The 20812-nt window shown below is 40.1% G+C and overlaps 1 protein-coding gene across 3 annotated transcripts in view; it reads left to right on the forward strand.

Moving 5' to 3' along the window:
* Positions 1-17023: 17023 nt before the first annotated feature.
* The window catches only part of anks1ab (ankyrin repeat and sterile alpha motif domain containing 1Ab), a 119047-nt gene continuing 115258 nt past the window's right edge, over positions 17024-20812 (forward strand). For all 3 annotated transcript variants that reach the window (XM_060919322.1, XM_060919324.1, XM_060919323.1), the window contains exon 1: positions 17024-17487. In XM_060919322.1, coding sequence (XP_060775305.1) covers positions 17206-17487 — 282 coding nt within the window. In that variant the 5' untranslated portion in view covers positions 17024-17205. The remainder of the gene's footprint in view (positions 17488-20812) is intronic.

The raw sequence follows: 20812 nt of genomic DNA on the forward strand, positions 1-20812 counted from the left end.
TGTCAAATATGCTATAGACCCCTTCGCATGTTTGTAAACAAACCGACCGTTGCCAGGATGCGCGCGCAGCCTGGACTCAGAAACAATGGCGCTGCCCATAGACCGGCATTATGAGCTGTCAGATTAGGCCAAACAATTGTCGTTACAAGATCGAGAATGCTACATTCGATATGCCTGCCGCAGTCAAGTGCAAACTTCTGCATTACGCAGATGACTCTGCACTTCTCGTATCGGGAAAAGTTGTATCGGGAATAGGAACGATCCTCAGTACCGAGCTTGCATCACTGCAAGAGTGGTTAATTGATAAACTCTCGCTACACCTGGGCAAAACTGAATCAATTCTGTTTGCATCTAAGCGTAGGTTAAATGTGCATGACTTAGTACAGGTCAGGTGTGGTGGAAATGAAATTGAATCAAAGCGTAGTGTAACATATTTAGGCATAACTTTAGACCAATCTACGGAAGCGTATTAGGGCCACTTGGAGAAAATATTTTTTTCTAAATTCCGAGATTAAAAGTCGGAAATTTCAAGAAAAAACTCGAAATTCCGAGATTAAAAGTCGAAATTTTCGAGAAAAAAAGTCGAAATTTTCGAGAAAAAAAGTCGAAATTTTCGAGATTAAAAGTCGAAATCTTCGAGAATTTCGACTTGGCCAGGCCGGTTGGCAGCCACTTTCCACGACTTCCCTTTCCGGTGGCCATTCGTTGCCATGGCAGCAGTTAGAGCATGCGTTCTTTGTATGTCATAATTTCGACTTTTAATCTCGAAAATTTCGACTTTTAATCTCGAAGATTTCGACTTTTAATCTCGAAGATTTCGACTTTTTTTCTCGAAGATTTCGACTTTTAATCTCGGAATTTAGAAAAAAATATTTTCTCCAAGTGGCCCTAATACGCTTCCGTACCAATCTCTTTCTGGCGATAGTATTGCAGATAAAATTGTTTCTAAATGCGATAGTATAGAGGGCTCCGAGATGATGCTAAAAATAGTAACACTGCGCGTGCACGGCCATCTTGGAAGTCACTCGCTCCAGAGCGCTCATACGCTGCGTTCACACTGCAAGGCTTAATGCTCAATTCCGATTTTTTTGTGAAATCCGTTTTTTTTTTTTTTGTGAGGTCATTCACATAACAAATATATGCGACTTGTATGTGATCCTCAGTATGAACGAAAAGTGACCTAAAAGTGTTCCGCATGCGCATTGCAGGATACGAGATGACGTCACACGCAGTGAGCATGGCCAGTGTTTACGGAAGTAAAACTGCCCGGTTGCGGTATGACCCATCCAATCTAGCTTGAATAGCTGCATCCCCCCAAATGGAAATCAGCTCCCTAACCTCTGCGTCCTTCCATTGAGAAGATTCAGAACCTTCACAGCCCGAAGCGTCCCTCGCATTGATGTCATATGTGCCATGTTGTTGTAACTTTTTTTTCTGAGAGACCCGCCGCCTACTTCAGTGCAGAATAGTGACGTTTGTGGCTTGTTGATGACGTGTAAGTCGGATGAATGCGACCTGGCGGTTCAGACTGAAGTCGCATATGAAAAGAGCGGATAGGAATCGGAATTAGGACCACATATCCAAACGGCCTGGGTCGGATTTGAAAAAATCGGATCTGTGTCGTTCATATTGTCAATAAAAGATCGGATACAGGTCACATATGGGCGAAAAGATCGGATTTGAGTCACTTCAGCCTGCAGTGTGAACGTAGCCATAGAGTACACATCTTTGGCTACGTTCAGACTGCACCCTGAAACGACCCATATCCGATTTTTTTTGCCCATATGCGACCTGTATCCGATCTTTTATTGACAATCTGAACGACACAGATCCGATTTTTTCACATGCGACCCAGGCCGCTTGGATATGTGGTCCTAAATCCGATGCATATCCGATATTTTCACATGCGACTGCAGTCTGACCGGACAGGTCGCATTCATGCGACCTACACGTCATCAACAAGAGACAAACGTCACTATTCTGCGTTGGCTAATCCCGCCTCTTTGGTGGAAAACAACAACATTTGTACAGTTTTCAGAATTTAAATAGACTTTCATAGAATTGATCAAGCTAATGGTGGATTTGGTAGGGACCTGGATGTTGATCTGTTAGCCTGATTAAATAAAACAGTTTCTATAACTGATTTATAACTTAAACCATCCTGTACCACATCGCCAGGTCTCGCCTCATCTCCATAGCAAACTGCACTGGTGTTTATGCACCTTGAGCCAGCGCTGAAAGAAGTTGCAGAGTACACATTTAGCGATTCGTTTCCGCGTTAGAGGGCTTAAAAGCTTGGATTTTTTAAGAATTTAGACATCTGAAGTGATGGAGCACTACTGTGAAAGTTTGGATAAGCAGGCACGGGAGCGTTATGCTGAGAAGGTACGTTTCATTGGGAATCTAGATCCATACACTGTTAGTGAGAAGGAATGGAAAGCTGACCCCAGCTTGTTGCCACATGTGACAAATGCCGCTTTTCCACTACAAACGTGGCTGAGTCGGGCTGAGCCGTGCCATGCTGAGTCGAGCTGAGTGGGGCTGTTGGAGTTGCATTTCGACTACAACCGCGCTGAACCGTGCTGGCTGGAAGTGGGTGGACACTTTGGGTGGAGTTAGCGAAAGTGGGTGGACGTCACGTGATGTCGTTAAGCAGCGCAAACAGTGACATCAGTGAGCTTTTAAGCAGTAGTCTCACGACCCGGATAGTAAACAATAAACATGGACCTGGAGTCGTTAGTGTTGCTGGTCTTGGTGCTGTGGCTTGTTGTCACCGACAACGCCAACAGATACTGGCAAGAGCGTATAGATGAGGCGAGGCGCATAAGGCTTCAGAAATTCTCGTAATTCTTCTTCTTCCGGGTTTATGGTGTTTACAGATCCCAGCGTGCTCGCGGGGCATGTGTGGGCATGTGAGGACACTCCTCCTCACCAATCAGTGCACAGGGGAGTGTCTGCTCACGCCCCCAGCCTCACTCGGCTCGCTTCAGCCCCACTCCAAAACCGTGCGAGTTTTAGGGGCTAAGCAGGGCTGAAGCGAGCTGAGTCGTGCTGTTTTTTGGTAGTCGAAACACGAGCCGTGTCGGGCTGAAGTGAGCTGAAAAAGGGTAGTGGAAAAGGGCCAATACATCGATCTTGTGAACTATCTAGTGTTTCACCCAAGTCCATTTTGTGAACTAAAGGATTTCCAGAACTACAAGAGTATGGAAGCATACGATAGATTTGTGTCCGGTTGGGTCCGCGATGTGTCGGTGTTTACTGCTGAAGACGGAGAGAAAAGTGATCAGAGGGAAAGTGTTACACTCGCAGAGTCTATCCCAGCCTAGTCTACACCCCTGGATAATATTTGACAAGAGACATGCTATTTTGTGTGCACATTGCAACTGCATTGCTGGACTTGGGGAATGTTGCTCCCATGTTGCTTGTTGTTTTATGTTGAAGCGGCCACGTGAAAGTACATAGAAAAGATATTTTATTTTAGTAACTATGAAATTCAAGACAATTTAACCTACCTGTCACAAAGTGATCAGAACAAATCCGGATACAGTCCAGTTTTCCTAAATTTGATCGGCTAATGGCAGCCAGCCACTGTCGTCTCCTCCGCTCGCTTTTCTCCTGTGCTGCAATTCCCTGGTTAGTCACGACTTTGGGGAGTCTGTGGAAGCTTTTGCCACCCTTTTCCCCTCGGTTACTACAGCCAACAATGACACACGTATTTGGCATTATCACCCCTTTTTGCTTTGCTGGACAACAACAATGCACTGACACAGCGAGCTTTGACTTCCAATATGGCCGCCGCCGGGTGCCGAGCTTGCATCACTGCAAGAGTGGTTAATTGATAAACTCTCGCTACACCTGGGCAAAACTGAATCAATTCTGTTTGCATCTAAGCGTCGGTTAAGTGTGCATGACTTAAGGGCCCCATACACGTTCAAAAAAGTCGTCAAAATTTTGTATCAAAATTTTGATGCAAAATGTCCACACACGATTCAATGTTTTTTCTATCAAAAATTCAGTATTGTCAAAAACTTTGACATGGACGCAGCAGTGGCCGTAGCACTTGTGTTCGCTTTGGACAATGAACCGCCTCGGCATCGACGAAAATGGTCGAAAGACTGGTTTTTGAAACGGCGAACGTACGGTCACGTCAACCTCCTCAGAGAACTTCATCTCAAAGAACCAGAGGACTTCCATAATTTCCTTAGGATGGATGCCCCATCCTTCGATGAATTATTGGACCTTGTCAAGCCATTGATATTGAAAGAAGACACTGTGATGCGTTCATCTATACCACCAAGTGAACGCTTGTCCATCACATTGAGGTACCTGGCATCTGGAAATTCTTTTGAAGACTTGAAATTCCTGACTGCAACGTCTCCGCAAGCAATTGGAAAGATAGTTATTGAAACTTGCGAGGCCATCATCTTTTGTCTGAAGCGTCAACAAACAATAAAGGTTAGTAAACTTTTATTCAAGAAACATTCATATTATGTTTCAAATTTATGAACATAAAAATAAACTGAACATATTTATAGTATTTTAAGTATAAAAATAAATTGAAAATACGCACTGTCTGTGGCAATCGGAGTTCGATATTACAGGATCACGAAATCATGTGCATACTGTACATGAACAATCTTGACATTATATCAATATTGACACACCTCATCTTGGTATAGCCCCCCACACACGCATCAATAATTTGACGACTCTTCAAAAAATATCAAAGTGATTTGATATGTCAAAATTTGGGTTCAAAATTTTGACATCAAATTTTTGACATCAAAACACCCTACACACGATCAAACTTTGCATCAAAATTTTGATACAAAATTTTGACGACTTTTTTGAACATGTATGGGGCCCTTTAGTACAGGTCAGGTGTGGTGGAAATGAAATTGAATCAAAGCGTAGTGTAACATATTTAGGCATAACTTTAGACCAATCTCTTTCTGGCGATAGTATTGCAGATAAAATTGTTTCTAAATGTTCCAATAAAGTAAAGTTTCTGTATAGAAATGCCCGAAATTTTAACAAAGACACCAAAAAACTTTTAGTATCAGCTTCGATTCAGTGTCATTTCGACTACGCCTGTACCTCTTGGTACAGTGGACTGACAAAGAAATCCAAGTCCAGATTACAAGTGGCTCAAAATAAGGTCATCAGGTTCATGTTGAATCTCCCCCCTAGGTCTCATATTGGGGTGGAAGAGTTTAGAAATGTAGGATTGTTACCGGTGGATATGCGTGTAAATCAGTTAAAGTTAGGACATGTGTACAATATTTTTCATAATGCTCCTGTGTATCTGAAAGAAAATTTCCAACATAGTACAAATTCACGCACCAGAAATAGTATTCATACTTTTAATATTACCCATGTTGGGCCTTTTAGTAAAAATAGTTTTTATTTCACTGGTGCTTCATTGTGGAATGATCTACCTCTGTCTGCCCGATCTGCTCAAAATAAATGTATTTTTAAGAAAATGGTTAAAGATAATTTTATGTCACAACTTCTAGTCAACAGTCAGTCTGCTTTTATATATTACTGATGTTAAAATTGTATAATATATTAATTTTATTATTATTTTTCTCTTTTTGGATACATTATTCTTACTTTACTTATTAGCTTATTGTGATTTATTATTATTATTATTATTATTATTATTGTATTTTATTGGTGCTATTTTGTTTACCTATTCGAGGACCACAATGGAAATAAGTATTTTTACTTTTTGTGTTATCCTCCGCAATATTTATATGTTCACATATTATGTATATGTTTTTATTGCGAAATAAATCAATACAAAAAAAATGCTACATAAATAAGTTAACTCTAACAAGTGGACATCGCCTACCGGATCCGTATTTAATTAAAGAGTGGACGGACGATGTTAGTAAGTTCCCTGGTATACAATGGCCAGATATATACTCGTACCTTATTGACAAGACTTCAGTGCACACCCACGAAAAACTTCGTGCCTACAAGTCTTTAGACGCATATGATTATGTTATGTGCGGGCATGTACAACTTGATTAACAATGGGACATTCATATTCATTTTGTTTCAATCAAATTATGCCAGTGATGTGATGGCAGTGTGGCTTTAGCTACAACAGCAAATACCAACACTAAACAGCAATTTGCAGGAGGTAATGGCATGAAAGGAATGATAGTGTAAAGAGTGCAGCTAAGAGAAATCAGAGCTGCGTAAAAAGCGAGAGGCAGAGAGCAGAAATGAAACTGAATGGGGCGGGAGCTAGGTTAGAGCAGTCAACGCAAGTTGGCATTTAGAGCACGGGCGCAGATAGAGGGGGGGACGGGGGGGATTCGTCCACCCAGATTTAAATTCACCTCGTTCGGTCCCCCCCACTTATAGGGAGGAAAAAACGTCTATGCTGTCTTTCTTTGCATAAGGCAAACCTCACGGAAAAATCAAAAGACTAATTACCATTCGGTTTATTGAGGTGCACAGCAGTACATACATAGTTGCAACTGCGCAGACTGCACGGGTTGCGAGCTCGAGCTTGGTTGCTATGGTTACCCACAAGTTTGACAGGCATATCGGGGACAGCTCCTCCTAGTTCAGGACCCCAACACGGCATGATGAAGGGTGCCAAAAGGCAGAAAACGATTGCATCGTTTTAAAAAAAAAAACGACTGTAAGTAAACTGTGCCTTACTTTATATCACCTTGCAATTTTTTGATAGTCTGTTCAAAGTAATGTTGTAGTGAAAGTAAAATCATACGGAGTAGAGAAGCCTTTCTGGTAGCCTCCTTCTTTCGGTGGCAGCCTGTAGATACAGTGCTCAGAAGGCAGTTTTAATGTTTAATCTGGCGTTCCCTGCCATAATTTCAGCGAGCATATTGTTTCATAAGGAAACTTTGCGAAGAGTTGTTGACTGACTGCCGCTCACGCAACACACAGACATAGTTAGAAAGTCAGGATGCACTGGATTACACTTTATACACACACACACACACACACACACACACGTAGCCCAGCCTCTCGCTATGTTTAACAGTTGGAACTTAGCGGTTTTAAAACTAGTTTTGCAGTTTTGCAATTTCTGTGCGTGATGATAATGTGTAAACTTTGGATTTCCATAGGCTATGTTAAAATGTTATCATTGTCCTGGCCTGCAGGTAGTTCCTGGTGATGGCAGTGAGGGAGGTGAAATAACATGTATACACACTACCGTTCAAAAGTTTGGAGTCACCCAGACAATTTTGTGTTTTCCATGAAAAGTCACACTTTTATTTCCCACCATAAGTTGTAAAATGAATAGAAAATATAGTCGAGACATTTTTCTGGCCATTTTGAGCATTTAATCGACCCCACAAATGTGATGCTCCAGAAACTCAATCTGCTCAAAGGAAGGTCAGTTTTATAGCTTCTCTAAAGAGCTAAACTGTTTTCAGCGGTGCTAACATGATTGTACAAGGGTTTTCTAATCATCCATTAGCCTTCTGAGGCAATGAGCAAACACATTGTACCATTAGAACACTGGAGTGAGAGTTGCTGGAAATGGGCCTCTATACACCTATGGAGATATTGCACCAAAAACCAGACATTTAGTAGAATTTAGCTAGAATAGTCATTTACCACATTAGCAATGTATAGAGTGTATTTCTGATTAGTTTAAAGTCATCTTCATTGAAAAGAACAGTGCTTTTCTTTCAAAAATAAGGAAATTTCAAAGTGACCCCAAACTTTTGAACGGTAGTGTGTGTATTATATATATACTGTATATATATATATATATATATATAAAATGGAATCATTTGCTGACAGCTCAGTCCCCCCCAGTTCAAAAATCCTATCTGCGCCCCTGATTTAGAGTGAGGGCACACAATTTTACCTTTCCATCCTTGCTTTAAAATTGTGACTTTCGGCATACACAAATAATGATGGCACAAAATCTGGACTGCTTGAGTCAAGCGAGACCTCTCCTACAAACAAAATTGCATGCAAAGCTAAGTTAACATGCTAACAATATTCATTACATTGTAACTATGACCCAGCTAATCAGACAAACTTTACCAAAGTATTTTGCTACATCAATAAACAAAGACTAGAAAGAATAAAAAAGAAAGATTTAATAAATAGCCTGATCTTACCTGTGATGAAGTGGGCGCTGCAAACCCGCGCATAGTGCTTTCATCCCAGTCTACACGTTTGATGGCTTGTAGTCATAGACGTCGGCGATTTTTTTTGGAATGGATGAGATCCTGCTGGAATTCTGTACATTTTAACCCCATCACTGCTACGATTCTGACACCCAACAACACAACAACTACGCATCGCTGAGTCTTTTCTGAGTCCAGGCTGCGCGCGCAATTTCCTCTTACGTATGAATGCTCGACATACAGCACAGATGAAATATCAGTCCTCTCTGACCCACGGTGCAAACAGGCAGTGCAGTAAATAAAAACAGAATAACTGAAAAAAACAAACAATATAAACAGTATAAACACTCTAGATAGGAACTAGACATAGACTAAACACTCAAACAATATAAACTGTAAACACCAAGTGTCTCACTGTTTAAGGTTACTGTGAACAAATAATGACAAAAGTTGTACATATAAGAACATGGGCAGCACATATTTCCTGATTTTCCACAATGATATTTTGTGAGGGGTGGCACGGTGTAGTGGTTAGCACTGTCGCCTCACAGCAAGAAGGTCCTGGGTTCAAGCCCAGCGGCCAACGAGGGCCTTTCTGTGTGGAGTTTGCATGTTCTCCTTGCGTCTGCGTGGGTTTCCTCCGGGTGCTCTGGTTTCCCCCACAGTCCAAAGACATGCAGGTTAGGTTAATTGGTGGCACTAAATTGACCGTAGGTGTGAATGTGAGTGTGAATGGTTGTTTGTCTCCGTGTCAGCCCTGCGATAACCTGGTGATTTGTCCAGGGTGTACCCCGCCTCTCGCCCGGGGCGTGAATAGGCAGTGAGTACGCTGACACAACATTAAAGCCTCCTCTGTTATTCTTACTAAGCGAGCAAAACATTAGCCCCACTTTTCCACTACCAATGCGGCTGAGTTGGGCTGAGCCGTGCAGTGCCGAGTTGGGCTGAGTCGAGCTGAGCGGGGCTGTTGGGGTTGCATTTCGACTACAACCGCGCTGAACCGTGCTGGCTGGAAGTGGGTGGACACATTGGGTGGAGTTAGCGAAAGTGGGTGGACGTCACGTGATGTCGTTAGACGGCGCAAACAGTGACATCAGTGACCTTTTAAGCGGTAGTCTCACGACCCGGATAGTAAACAATAAACATGGAGGACATGGAGTCGTTAGTGTTGCTGATCTTGGTGCTGTGGCTTGTCACTGACAACGCCAACAGATACTGGCAAGAGCGTATAGATGAGGCGAGACGCATAAGGCTTCAGAAAGAGAATTCTTCTTCCGGGTTTACGGTGTTTACAGATCCCAGCGTGCTCGCGGGGCGTGTGTGGGCATGTGAGGACACTCCTCCTCACCAATCAGTGCACAGGGGAGTGTCTCCTCATGCCCCTAGCCCCACTCGGCTCGGTTGGGCTCACTTCAGCCCCACTTCAAAACCATGCGAGTTTTGGGTGCTGAGTAAGGCTGAAGTGAGCTCAGTCGTGCTGCTCTGAGGTAGTCGAAACGCGAGCCGTGTTGGGCTGAAGTGAGCTGAAAAAGGGTAGTGGAAAAGGCCCAATAGTCAGCTGGGATAGGCTCCAGCTTGCCTGCGACCCTGTAGAACAGGATAAGCGGCTACAGATAACGGATGGATATTTTGTGAATCCATTGTTATGCCACTGTGGGACTTCTTATGTTATATAGTTGTGGCAGCAGCAGAAACCTCTTCCATAGAAAAGTGCCAAGAATTTGAACCACTGTGAAGGTATTGGACACAAACTGTGCAGGTGTTGCAAAATCCATAGACAATGACAGCTTACTTGGCCAGTCAATAGGGGTATAAAAAATACACACAGAATTCTAATTAAATTTGAAACTATATACTGGTTTCTCAATATGACACATGGTCAATTTAGCAATAATAAGCATTAACTGAATATGAGGCTTAGGTTTCCATCCATCCTTCTTCTTCTTCTGGCTGCTCCCGATTGGGGTCGCCACAGCGGATCTTTCATCTCCATTGCTCCCTGTCTTCCACATTTATGTTTCCATCCATCATCTGTAGCTGCTTATCCTGTTCTACAGGGTCACAGGCAAGCTGGAGCCTATCCCAGCTGACTATGGGCGAGAGGCAGGGTACACCCTGGACAAGTCGCCAGGTTATCGCAGGGCTGACACAAAGACAACCATTCACACTCACAGTCAATTTAGAGCCACCAATTAACCTAACCTGCATGTCTTTGGACTGTGGGGGAAACCGGAGCACCCAGAGGAAACCCATGCAGACACGGGGAGAACATGCAAACTCCACACAGAAAGGCCCTTGCCGGCCACTGGGCTTGAACAGTGCCACTATACCACCATGCCGCCCGGCTTAGGTTTCCATTTTCAATTAATTAGCTCGCTCAACTTTAGATTGTCAGGAGCCAAGGGAGCAAAATTAGCTCTGCTGTCTGAGTGGGAGGGATGGCATTACTCTCTCCCTTGTCAATCACAGTACCATTAGCCATTAGATAGCGTGCGTTCCTCAAAGTGTGTTACACTGCCCTTTGATACTACATGAGCAACAGTTCAAAAAACACTAGGCTTTTTATTTTGCATTCTGCTGTTAGTTGGGCTGCAGTGTCACACAGCTGGGGCCTCTCTGGGGTCTTAGATATGTTTTAGAATTCCATGTTACACAGTAATGGTGTGTGCGTGTGCGCACGCGTGTTGCTTCATGGTTTCATCTAGTTTTAGAGACCGAAACAGAAGGGTCATCAGACATGATTGTGGTGCAAGTGCTGGTGTACTGTACTCATATTTGCCACTCTGTAATGTTTTTGTCCACCACTCAATGACTATCAGAATCAGAACATTACAGGAAGCCAAAGTGCTCCTATATTCCAGACTTTAAAAGTTTTGGGGGGATTTGCCAGTTCCTGTTTGCTGCTGACCATAGCCTTTGCAGTTTTCATGAGTTAATATGTGCTAAGTGCTAAGAATACGTGTAATATAACTAGTATTTTATGATGAATAGCCTACTTTATTATTAGGGAATCTGTTCACGGTATTGTTCGATTCAATTTTATTTACATACAGTAGCCCTTTGATAGACATGTCAAAGTCATAAAGCAGCTTTAAAGAAATATTGATGTAGATTTAGATCCTTACTAAGGAAAAATTTCCTGAGAGTACATGAGGAAGAAACCTCAAGAGGACCTGGAATCAAAATCTTTCATGTGACAATGAATAATGAGATTATAAGTCCTCAAGAGGACTTATGAGGTCCTCATTAAGTCAAATAGTACTTATAGGATCTTGACAGGATATTTAGTAGGAGCATCTGATGCATTTTATGAGCATTTTATGATTACAGAAAGTTTTTAGCTTCATATAGCCAGTGTCCAAGATATCCACTGTTTTAGGTAAGTGCAATCTTCAGGGTATCAAAGTGGGAGCATCCACAACAGCCTTGGGGCTATCCACATGAGCCATCCTCATTAAAAGCAAGAGACTCTTATTGAAGCTTGCATTATTAGTATACTCCCTCTCTGCACTGTAAAATGAATGATTGTTACTGTAAGTAACTTAAAGATAATGCTGAAATCCTAGTCTAATTAAATGTTATGGCAAGACATTGATACTGACATCACATGTAGAAGTTTTATTTCACGGTTTTAAAAGCTGTAAGAAGAACACAAGGAAGTATATTCAGTAGCCTGCCCTCTGTTGGTGATCTAGAGCTCTAAATCTAGGGCCATACCTCCATAAACATTTTCAAATTAAACCAAACAAGCAAACTGTAATGTTGTAACAAATCATTCAGTGTTAAAAAAAAAAAGAAAATCAAAATATACTGTGCTGTATACTTATTTTGTATGAGGAGGTAAACTGTTTCAACAAATTTTGGAGGATATTTTTCTTTTAAACAAAATGCTTGTGTCAGTCATTTTGTAGTTTATGCATTGATATTTAGTTTATTGTTTACATTGTAGTTTGTGTGATCATGTATTAACCCCATTTCCAGAAAAGTTGGGATATTTTCCAAAATGCATTAAAAACAAAAATCTGTGATTTGTTAATTCACATGAACCTTTTTTTAACTGACAAACGTACAAAGAAAAGATTTTCAATAGTTTTACTGACCAACTTAATTGTATTTTGTAAATATAAATGAAGTTAGAATTTGATCTCTGCAACACATTCAAAAAAAAATTTGGGACAGAGGCATTACCATTGTGTTACATCACCTTTCCTTTTAAAAACACTTTTTAATTGTATGGGATCTGATGATACTAATTGTTGCAGTTTTGCAATTGGAATTTTTGTCCATTCTTGCTTGATACAAGACTTCAGGTGCTCAACAGTCTGTGGTCGCCGTTGTCTGATTCTCTTTTTCATGATGCACCATACATTCTCAATAGGAGACAGATCTGGACTGGAGCAGGCCAGTCAAGCACATGCCCTCTGTGTCTGTGAAGCCATGCTGTTGTAGCCTGTGCAGAACGAGGCCTGGCATTGTCCTGCTGAAATAAGCATGGACGTTCTGGGAAGAGATGTTGCCTTGAATGTGTCTCTAAAATCCCAATATATACCCCCAATATATCAATGGTACCGTCCTAATATGAAAACTGTCCTACCAATATGACCTAAAACATCATCAGATTTTCACACAAGTCCTAAAAGTAGATAAAGAGAACCCAGTTCAACAAATGAGAACAATATTATACTTGGTCATTTATTTATTGAGGAAAATTATCCAATATTACACATCTGTGAGTGGCAAAAGTATGTGAACCTTTGCTTTCAGTGTCTGGTGTGACCCCCTTGTGCAGCAATAACTGCAACTAAACGTTTCTGGTAACTGTTGATTAGTCCTGCACACTGGCTTGGAGGAATTTTAGCCCATTCCTCCATACAGAACAGCTTCAACTCTGGGATGTTGGTGTGTTTCCTCACATGAACTGCGCGCTTCAGGTCCTTCCACAACATTTCGATTGGATTAAGGTCAGGACTTTGACTTGGCCATTCCAAAACATTAACTTTATTCTTCTTTAACCATTCTTTGGTAGAACAACGTGTGTGCTTAAGGTCGTTGTCTTGCTGCATGACCCACCTTCTCTCGAAATTCAGTTCATGGACAGATGTCCTGACATTTTCCTTTAGAATTTGCTGGTATAATTCAGAATTCATTGTTCCATCAGTGATGGCAAGCCGTCCTGGTCCAGATGCAGCAAAACAGGCCCAAACCACAATACTACCACCACCATGTTTCACAGATGGGATAAGGTTCTTATGCTGGAATGTAGTGTTTTCCTTTCTCCAAACATAATGCTTCTCATTTAAACCAAAAAGTTCTATTTTGGTCTCATCCGTCCACAAAACATTTTTCCAATAGCCTTCTGGCTTGTCCACGTGATCTTTAGCAAACTGCAGACAAGCAGCAATATTCTTTTTGGAGAGCAGTGGCTTTCTCCTTGCAACCCTGCCATGCACACTATTGTTGTTCAGTGTTCTCCTGATGGTGGACTCATGAACATTAGCCAATGTGAGAGAGGCCTTCAGTTGCTTAGAAGTTACCCTGGGGTCCTTTGTGACCTCGCCGACTATTACATGCCTTGCTCTTGGAGTGATTTGTTGGTCGACCACTCCTGGGGAGGGCAACAATGGTCTTGAATTTCCTCTATTTGTACACAATCTGTCTGACTGTGGATTGGTGGAGTCCAAACTCTTTACAGATGATTTTGTAACCTTTTCCAGCCTGATGAGCATCAACAATGCTTTTTCTGAGGTCCTCAGAAATCTCCTTTGTTCATGCCATGATACACTTCCACAAACATGTGTTGTGAAGATCAGACTTTGATAGATCCCTGTTCTTTAAATAAAACAGGGTGCCCACTCACACCTGATTGTCATCCCATTGATTGAAAACACCTGACTCTAATTTCACCTTTAAATTAACTAGAGGTTCACATACCTTTGCCACTCACATATGTAATATTGGATCATTTTCCTCAATAAATAAATGACCAAGTATAATATTTTTGTCTCCTTTGTTTAACTGGGTTCTCTTTATCTACTTTTAGGACTTGCGTGAAAATCTGATGGTGTTTCAGGTCATATTTATGCAGAAATATAGAAAATTCTAAAGGGTTCACAAACTTTCAAGCACCACTGTACGAGATATAGAAATGGTACAGAAATGACTGCGAATAGAAATTTGTCAGGTCTTTCTTTAGCATTGTTGGCTGTATCTATTGCATTGTAATCCAGTTTCCATTCTACAAAAGCAAAAAAAAAAAAAATTAAGCAGGTTATTGAGGCACTCATGACAAGTTAAAATCATGGAACTTTTAGCTCACTAATAATAAAATTATGATCCTCAATAATCACAAATTAATTTTTTTTTTACCTCTGCGACTTCATTGTTCACCCATTTACCAGAAGCAAAAGAAATGCTGTTTGATTTAATTATCATTTGTATTTTGCAACATTTTTTAAAGATTGTTATAACCTATTTAGCTTGCATATTTTATAATTGTCAAATATATTTGGCACAGAATTAATATTCACTACATGAAATTACAATGTTCATTTTTAGAAAAGTTGCAAATCTCTTGCACTTACACATTCAATGTAGATTCACAGACTCATAGTGCCTGGTTTTCCAGACTGTCAGTAACAATAAAACCAGGATTTATGATCCCTGGAAACATAGTAAGTCTACTCTCAGTTAAAGGAGACAAGGCAATCTCATCACAGCATCACCTACCAAGAACACCACAAGTGTGTACCAAGGTAGGGCAAACAACATTTTATTTTTGTGTTTATTTCTGTTTGCTTTCTTATTTCTTTGAGCACCAACCTGTGGATTTTTTTCATAGGATATACTAGTGCATCTCAAAAAATTAGAATATCATGAAAAAGTTAATTTTTTTGTAATTTAATTCAAAAAAGTAATCTTTCATATATATTTTTATTCATTACATGTCAAGTTAAATATTTCAAGCCTGTTTTTGTTTTAATTTTGATGATTATGGCTTATAGCTCATGAAAATCAGAAATCCAGCATCTCAAAATATTAGAATATTTGATTTTGATGTAAATTACTATTCAAACAGTATAAATACTGTGTATGTCTCGGTCTAATTCAGTACATGCAACCACAATCATGGGGAAGACTACTGACTTGACAGTTGTCCAGAAGACAATCACTGACACCTTCCACAAGGAGGGTAAGCCACAGGTCATTGCTGAAAAGGCTGGCTGGAAAAGGTGTACAAGCAACAGGGATGACCACAGCCTTGAGAGGATTATCAAGAAAAGTCGCTTCAGGAACTTGGGAGAGCTTTACAAGGAGTGGACTGAGGCTGGTTGTCAGTGCATTTTAGTGCCACCACACACAGATGTCTTCAGGAAAGGGACTACAACTATCGCATTCCAAGTATCAAGCCACTCCTGAACCAGAGACAACATAAGAAGCATCTTACCTGGGCTAAGGAGAGAAAGAACTGGAATGTTGCTCAGTGGTCCAAAGTCTTCTTTTCAGATGAAAGTAAATTTTGCAGTTAATTTGGAAATCAAGGTCCTAGAGTCTGGAGGAAGAGTGGAGAGGCACAGAATCCAAGGTATTTGAAGTCCAGTGTGAAGTTTCCACAGTCTGTGATGATTTGGGGTTCCATGTCATCTACTGGCGTTGGGCCACTGTGTTTTATCAAGTCCAAATTCAATGCAGCCGTCTACTAGGAGATTTTAGAGCATGTCATGCTTCCATCTGTTGTCATGCTTTATGGAGATGCTGATTTCTTTTTCATGCAGGACTTAGCACCTGCCAACAGTGCCAAAACTACTACCAAATGGTTTGTAGATCATGATAATACTGTGTTTGATTGGCCAGCCAACTCGCCTGACCTAAAGCCCACAGAGAATCTATGGGGTATTGTCAAGAGGAAGATGAGAAACAGCTGACCCAAAAATACAGATGAGCTGAAGGCCACTATCAAACAGCCTGGGCTTCAATACCACCTCAGCAGTGCCACAGGCTGATCACCTCCACACCACGCTGCATTGACGCAGTAATTCATGGTAAAGGAGCCCCAACCAAGTACTGAGTGTATAAATGAACATGTTTTTCAGAATTTGGACGTTTCTGTATTGTAAATCCTTTTTTGATTGATCTTAGGAAATATTCTAATAATTTGAGATGCTGGATTTCTGATTTTCATGAGCTATAAGCTATAATCATCAAAATTCAAACAAAAAGGATTGAAATATTTCACTCTGTGTAATGAATACAGAATATATGAAAATGAACCTTTTTTTGAATTAAATTATGAAAAACAACTTTCACAATTCTATTTTTTGAGATCCACTAGTATTCATTCATTCATTCATTCATTCATTCATTCATCTTCAACAACCTCTTTATCCTGTTTTGGGTTGCAGTAGATCTGGAAATACTGGAGGCAATGCAAGAATAGAAACAAGATGTTTTAGTGCAGGGTAATTTTAAGGAACTGATCCACCCACAGGTTTTTGGGAGGAAATCAGATTGCCTGAACCAAAACGGGAGAACATGTGAAGCATGTAACAAATGCAGGTTGTATTATAATTTTAAACTATAATTTGAGCACACATGCCACTAACTATCTGTTTTATCTTTTACAGGCTTTCTTAAAAATCACATGTCAAATACTGCATTTTTTGCTGAATGGTTAAATACGAAGTTGAATTTGTGGTGTTTTATGAGACCATACTTTTTGGTTAAAACAAAAGGGGAGGGGGAATAGAAACTGGCAAAAGACAAACGAGAGAGAGAAAGGAAGGAAGGAAATGGCTGTTTAAAAACTTTTTGGAGCTTCTCACTGTGGGGAGGGCAAGAACACAGAAACTGTGGGTGGGCCCTGAGAACAGAGGCAGACAAGGCAACCTCATGCTCCCCATTTCAAATTCATAACAACAATGCAAAGACAACATGCAAGAACACAGCAAGGGGGAAGCAAGGTTTCATGGTGTCTCTGATGTCAGATAATACTGGTCTATCTGTCTAGTTATCCCTACAGCAGGGGTCTCTGAGTAAACTCCTCTATTGCTGTTCCAGAGACATACCAGGACTCTTTCCAGGGATGTCCTCTTTACGTTTGGACACAGATTTCAATGTTACATTCACTGCGCTGGACCAAGATGAAGTTGAATCCAGTCACTCACCTGAACCTTCAACCCAGGCCAGGAGGCAGTCATGTGGGCATATGAAGCTTTCTCACAGCCTGTCCAAGTCAGACTCTCCAAGTCAGATAGCCTGTGAAGAGGATGTAGCTCTGGCTGAAAGGACCAAATCACTGGCCAAGTGCAGGATGAAGAGGACAGAATTGGATCAGCTGTCCTCACTCATCACTGATTGGGAAGAGGTAAGCCCATTGCGGTGGAGGGGTAATAAAACAAAGAGTTAACATGAGAGAGTGAGAGAAGTAGGTGTGAAAAGAGCTTGACACAGAAGAATGGAGGTCAGGGGGGTGGAAAGCAAAGCAGTGCAAGTGCCAGGCAGAGTCCATTGTTCCTTCATGATCCTCCACACAGACTGTGGTGCACCAGGCTAATTGGGTCTAAACTGTCATTCCACATTTTCTCAGGTATCTTCCAAAGGGTCAACCCACGCTCAGCACATTCTCTTTACCTTCCCTCTTCATTTTCCTTGCTTCCTGGATGGGTTTGAGTCATGAACAGAGCCAATGCTACAATATGTTTTATCAACAATTCCCCATCACTGTGAATGATAATGAAATGTGGACCTGTAGATAGATAGATAGATAGATAGATAGATAAGAAAGAGAATATTATACAGTTGATGTAATACTTACACAATATTGTTTATGTAAATGAACATAAATATTCTAATGCCATGCCTTCAGGCACTACTACCAATCAAATGATCTGCATGCATAAGAAAAGTATCATATGAAGGTGATACTCAGAGTTAGCAAATCAAAAGGGGCTCTCAGGTCACCTCTTAAATAAATAATTGAAACTGAGTTACTATGTCATTATGACCAGAATGACAAAACAATGCTCAGTGAAAGCTTCATGTTTTGTCCAGGGGTGGAGTGTCCGGTTCTCAAGGACATCCTGTTTGCATTAGACCTCTAGGGCAGTTTCCCCTATAGGTTTAAATAAATATGTGCCTGGGAGGGTGCTGGAAAGAAATGGATTTGCTTTTTAATGTACAATACTAAAAGTTTGGACACACCTACTCATTCATAAGTTTTACTGTATCTTGACTATTTTCTACATTGTAGAACAATACTGAAGAAAGCAAAACCATGAAATAACATGGAACACATATGGAATTATGTGGTAAACAAAAAAGTGCTAAAAACAAAATGTTTCACATTTTACATTCTTCAAAGTAGCCAGCATTTACCATGATGATGCTTTGTACACTATTGGCATTATTTTAACCAGCTTCATGAGGTAGTCACCTGGAATGCTTTTCAATTAACAGGTGTGCTTCGTCAAAAGTTATTTAGTGCAAATTATTGCCTCCTTAATGTGTTTGAGATCAAACAGTAAATAGTAAATACTTGTAATAAAAATACAGTAAATAGCCCTTTTCCACAACTGCAGTAATCTATATTATTATCATCAAAAACCACTCAACTAAGTAACGAGAAACAACATCCATCATTACTTGAAGACATGAAGCGTCTTTTAATTAATAAAAATCAAGAAAGCACATTGAATTAGAAGCTGTGTCCATCCTTTTGACTGGTACTGTAAATGTAAAAGTTGGGCCATAAGTGGTTTGTATATTATGATGCTACAAACTGCTAGGATCCCAACATATTTAACTTGCAACTCCAGCAGAAATTTTAGCTTCATCTTTGCAGTATCTGCACAAGTTTGAGTAGATACTACTGAGTAAGTGATGTGTGAATTTTCTGTGGAGAGATATTTTTAAAAATGTATTTCTTGTGTGAGTAAGCAGTCTAACATGCCTAGCACATATGACAATATGACTGCATTTTTAATTTATGCATCGAATGGATCAGAAGAGTGCATCTTTATTAAGCAAGTGAGGGTTACAAGAAGGAAAATACAGAGCAGAAAAAATGGATGAGAAATAATTACGGTTTTCTACATGCGTTGACTCATATAAATGAGAGGTCATATGAAATGTCATCTGTTCCATATGTATATTGTTGTAATGAGTAAAACATGAAATGCTGTCATGGGTCACTTTATTATCCCATCAAGAATACAACATAGTGTTCACTTAGGCTCTAAATACATTTAGCTTTGACAGTACTTCAGTAAAAAGATTCCAAGATTCTTTGCCATCAATTCATTACTTGAAATTGCGGTTAGTCTTCAGAACCCATAATCTTGTTACATCTCTGGCACATAGGCCAGCCCAACATTAAATCTTTATTACCCCTCCTCTTTACATTTACTTAAAACTGCTGTCTCTCACATCTTCACTTTACTGTGCACCTTGTGTGATGCTCCTTATTGCTGCCTCTGCAGAAATCATTTCAGTTTTTCAAAAGCCTTGGAACTTTGACGCTTAGAGCTATGACTTCAGTAAGTGATTTTTCATTGTATCTCCTTTAAACACATTCTTTGTCACCATCCTTTTTTCTCTCAAATTTATGTGATTCAGCATAACAATCATTAAAAAAATTCTGTATTTATAAATCATCTAACTCTAAAATGCTTGCTGTAAATGAGCAATGTTTTAATAGTGGTATTATTTATACATATATAGTAAATAACAGGTTTTCATAATGTCTGTGCATGCATATGTATGTTTTTATACAGTGTAAAAAGATACAAAGGACCCATTTTCATCAACCCTGTTACCTTTATGGTATCTGCTATTCAATCTTAATTTGATGATAATACTATGGAATTAGTAAAATCAATGAAAATGTTAGGTTATGTATGCCATTAGGGTAATGGGCAACAAATTATATCTTCCAGTATTTAATTGAAGTACAGTTTTATTATTTGCTACTTATTCTTGATACATGCATGCAGTAAATAAAGGTTGTACATGTATAATGTTTTATAAAGTATTTCAAAGTTTATTTTAAGTTTTATTTATTTAAATGCATGTAAAGCTTCACAACACCTATGTAACATGCTCCTGTGTTCTTGATCACAGGAGAACAAAGACCAGAAATAATCAACTCCGTAACCGTCAACCCTGTAATTTAATACAAAGTAACTGAGTTGATCGTTTTCCATAGACTTTAAAATTATAGTTATTCATATATTTAAAATACTTATTTGAATCACTATTTTTAATATATGAGACACACACAGTATACATGTACAGTACCTGTCAAAAGTTTGAACACCTACTCATTCATAGGTTTTTCCGTATTTTGACTATTTGTTTTTACATTGTACAACAATACTGAAGACATAAAAACTATGAAATAACATATGGAGCAAAGATGGAATTATGTGGTAAACAAACAAACAAAGTGTTAAAAATACTATGTTTCATATTTTAGATTCTTCAAAGTAGCTGTTTACCTTGATGATGCTTTGCACATTATTGGCATTATCTTAACCAGCGGGCAGCACGGTGGTGTAGTGGTTAGCGCTGTCGCCTCACAGCAAGAAGGTCTGGGTTCGAGCCCCGTGGCCGGCGAGGGCCTTTCTGTGCGGAGTTTGCATGTTCTCCCCGTGTCCGCGTGGGTTCTCTCCGGGTGCTCCGGTTTCCCCCAC

The sequence above is a fragment of the Neoarius graeffei genome, chromosome 4, assembly GCF_027579695.1.
Source record: "Neoarius graeffei isolate fNeoGra1 chromosome 4, fNeoGra1.pri, whole genome shotgun sequence".
In the NCBI taxonomy this organism is placed as follows: domain Eukaryota; kingdom Metazoa; phylum Chordata; class Actinopteri; order Siluriformes; family Ariidae; genus Neoarius; species Neoarius graeffei.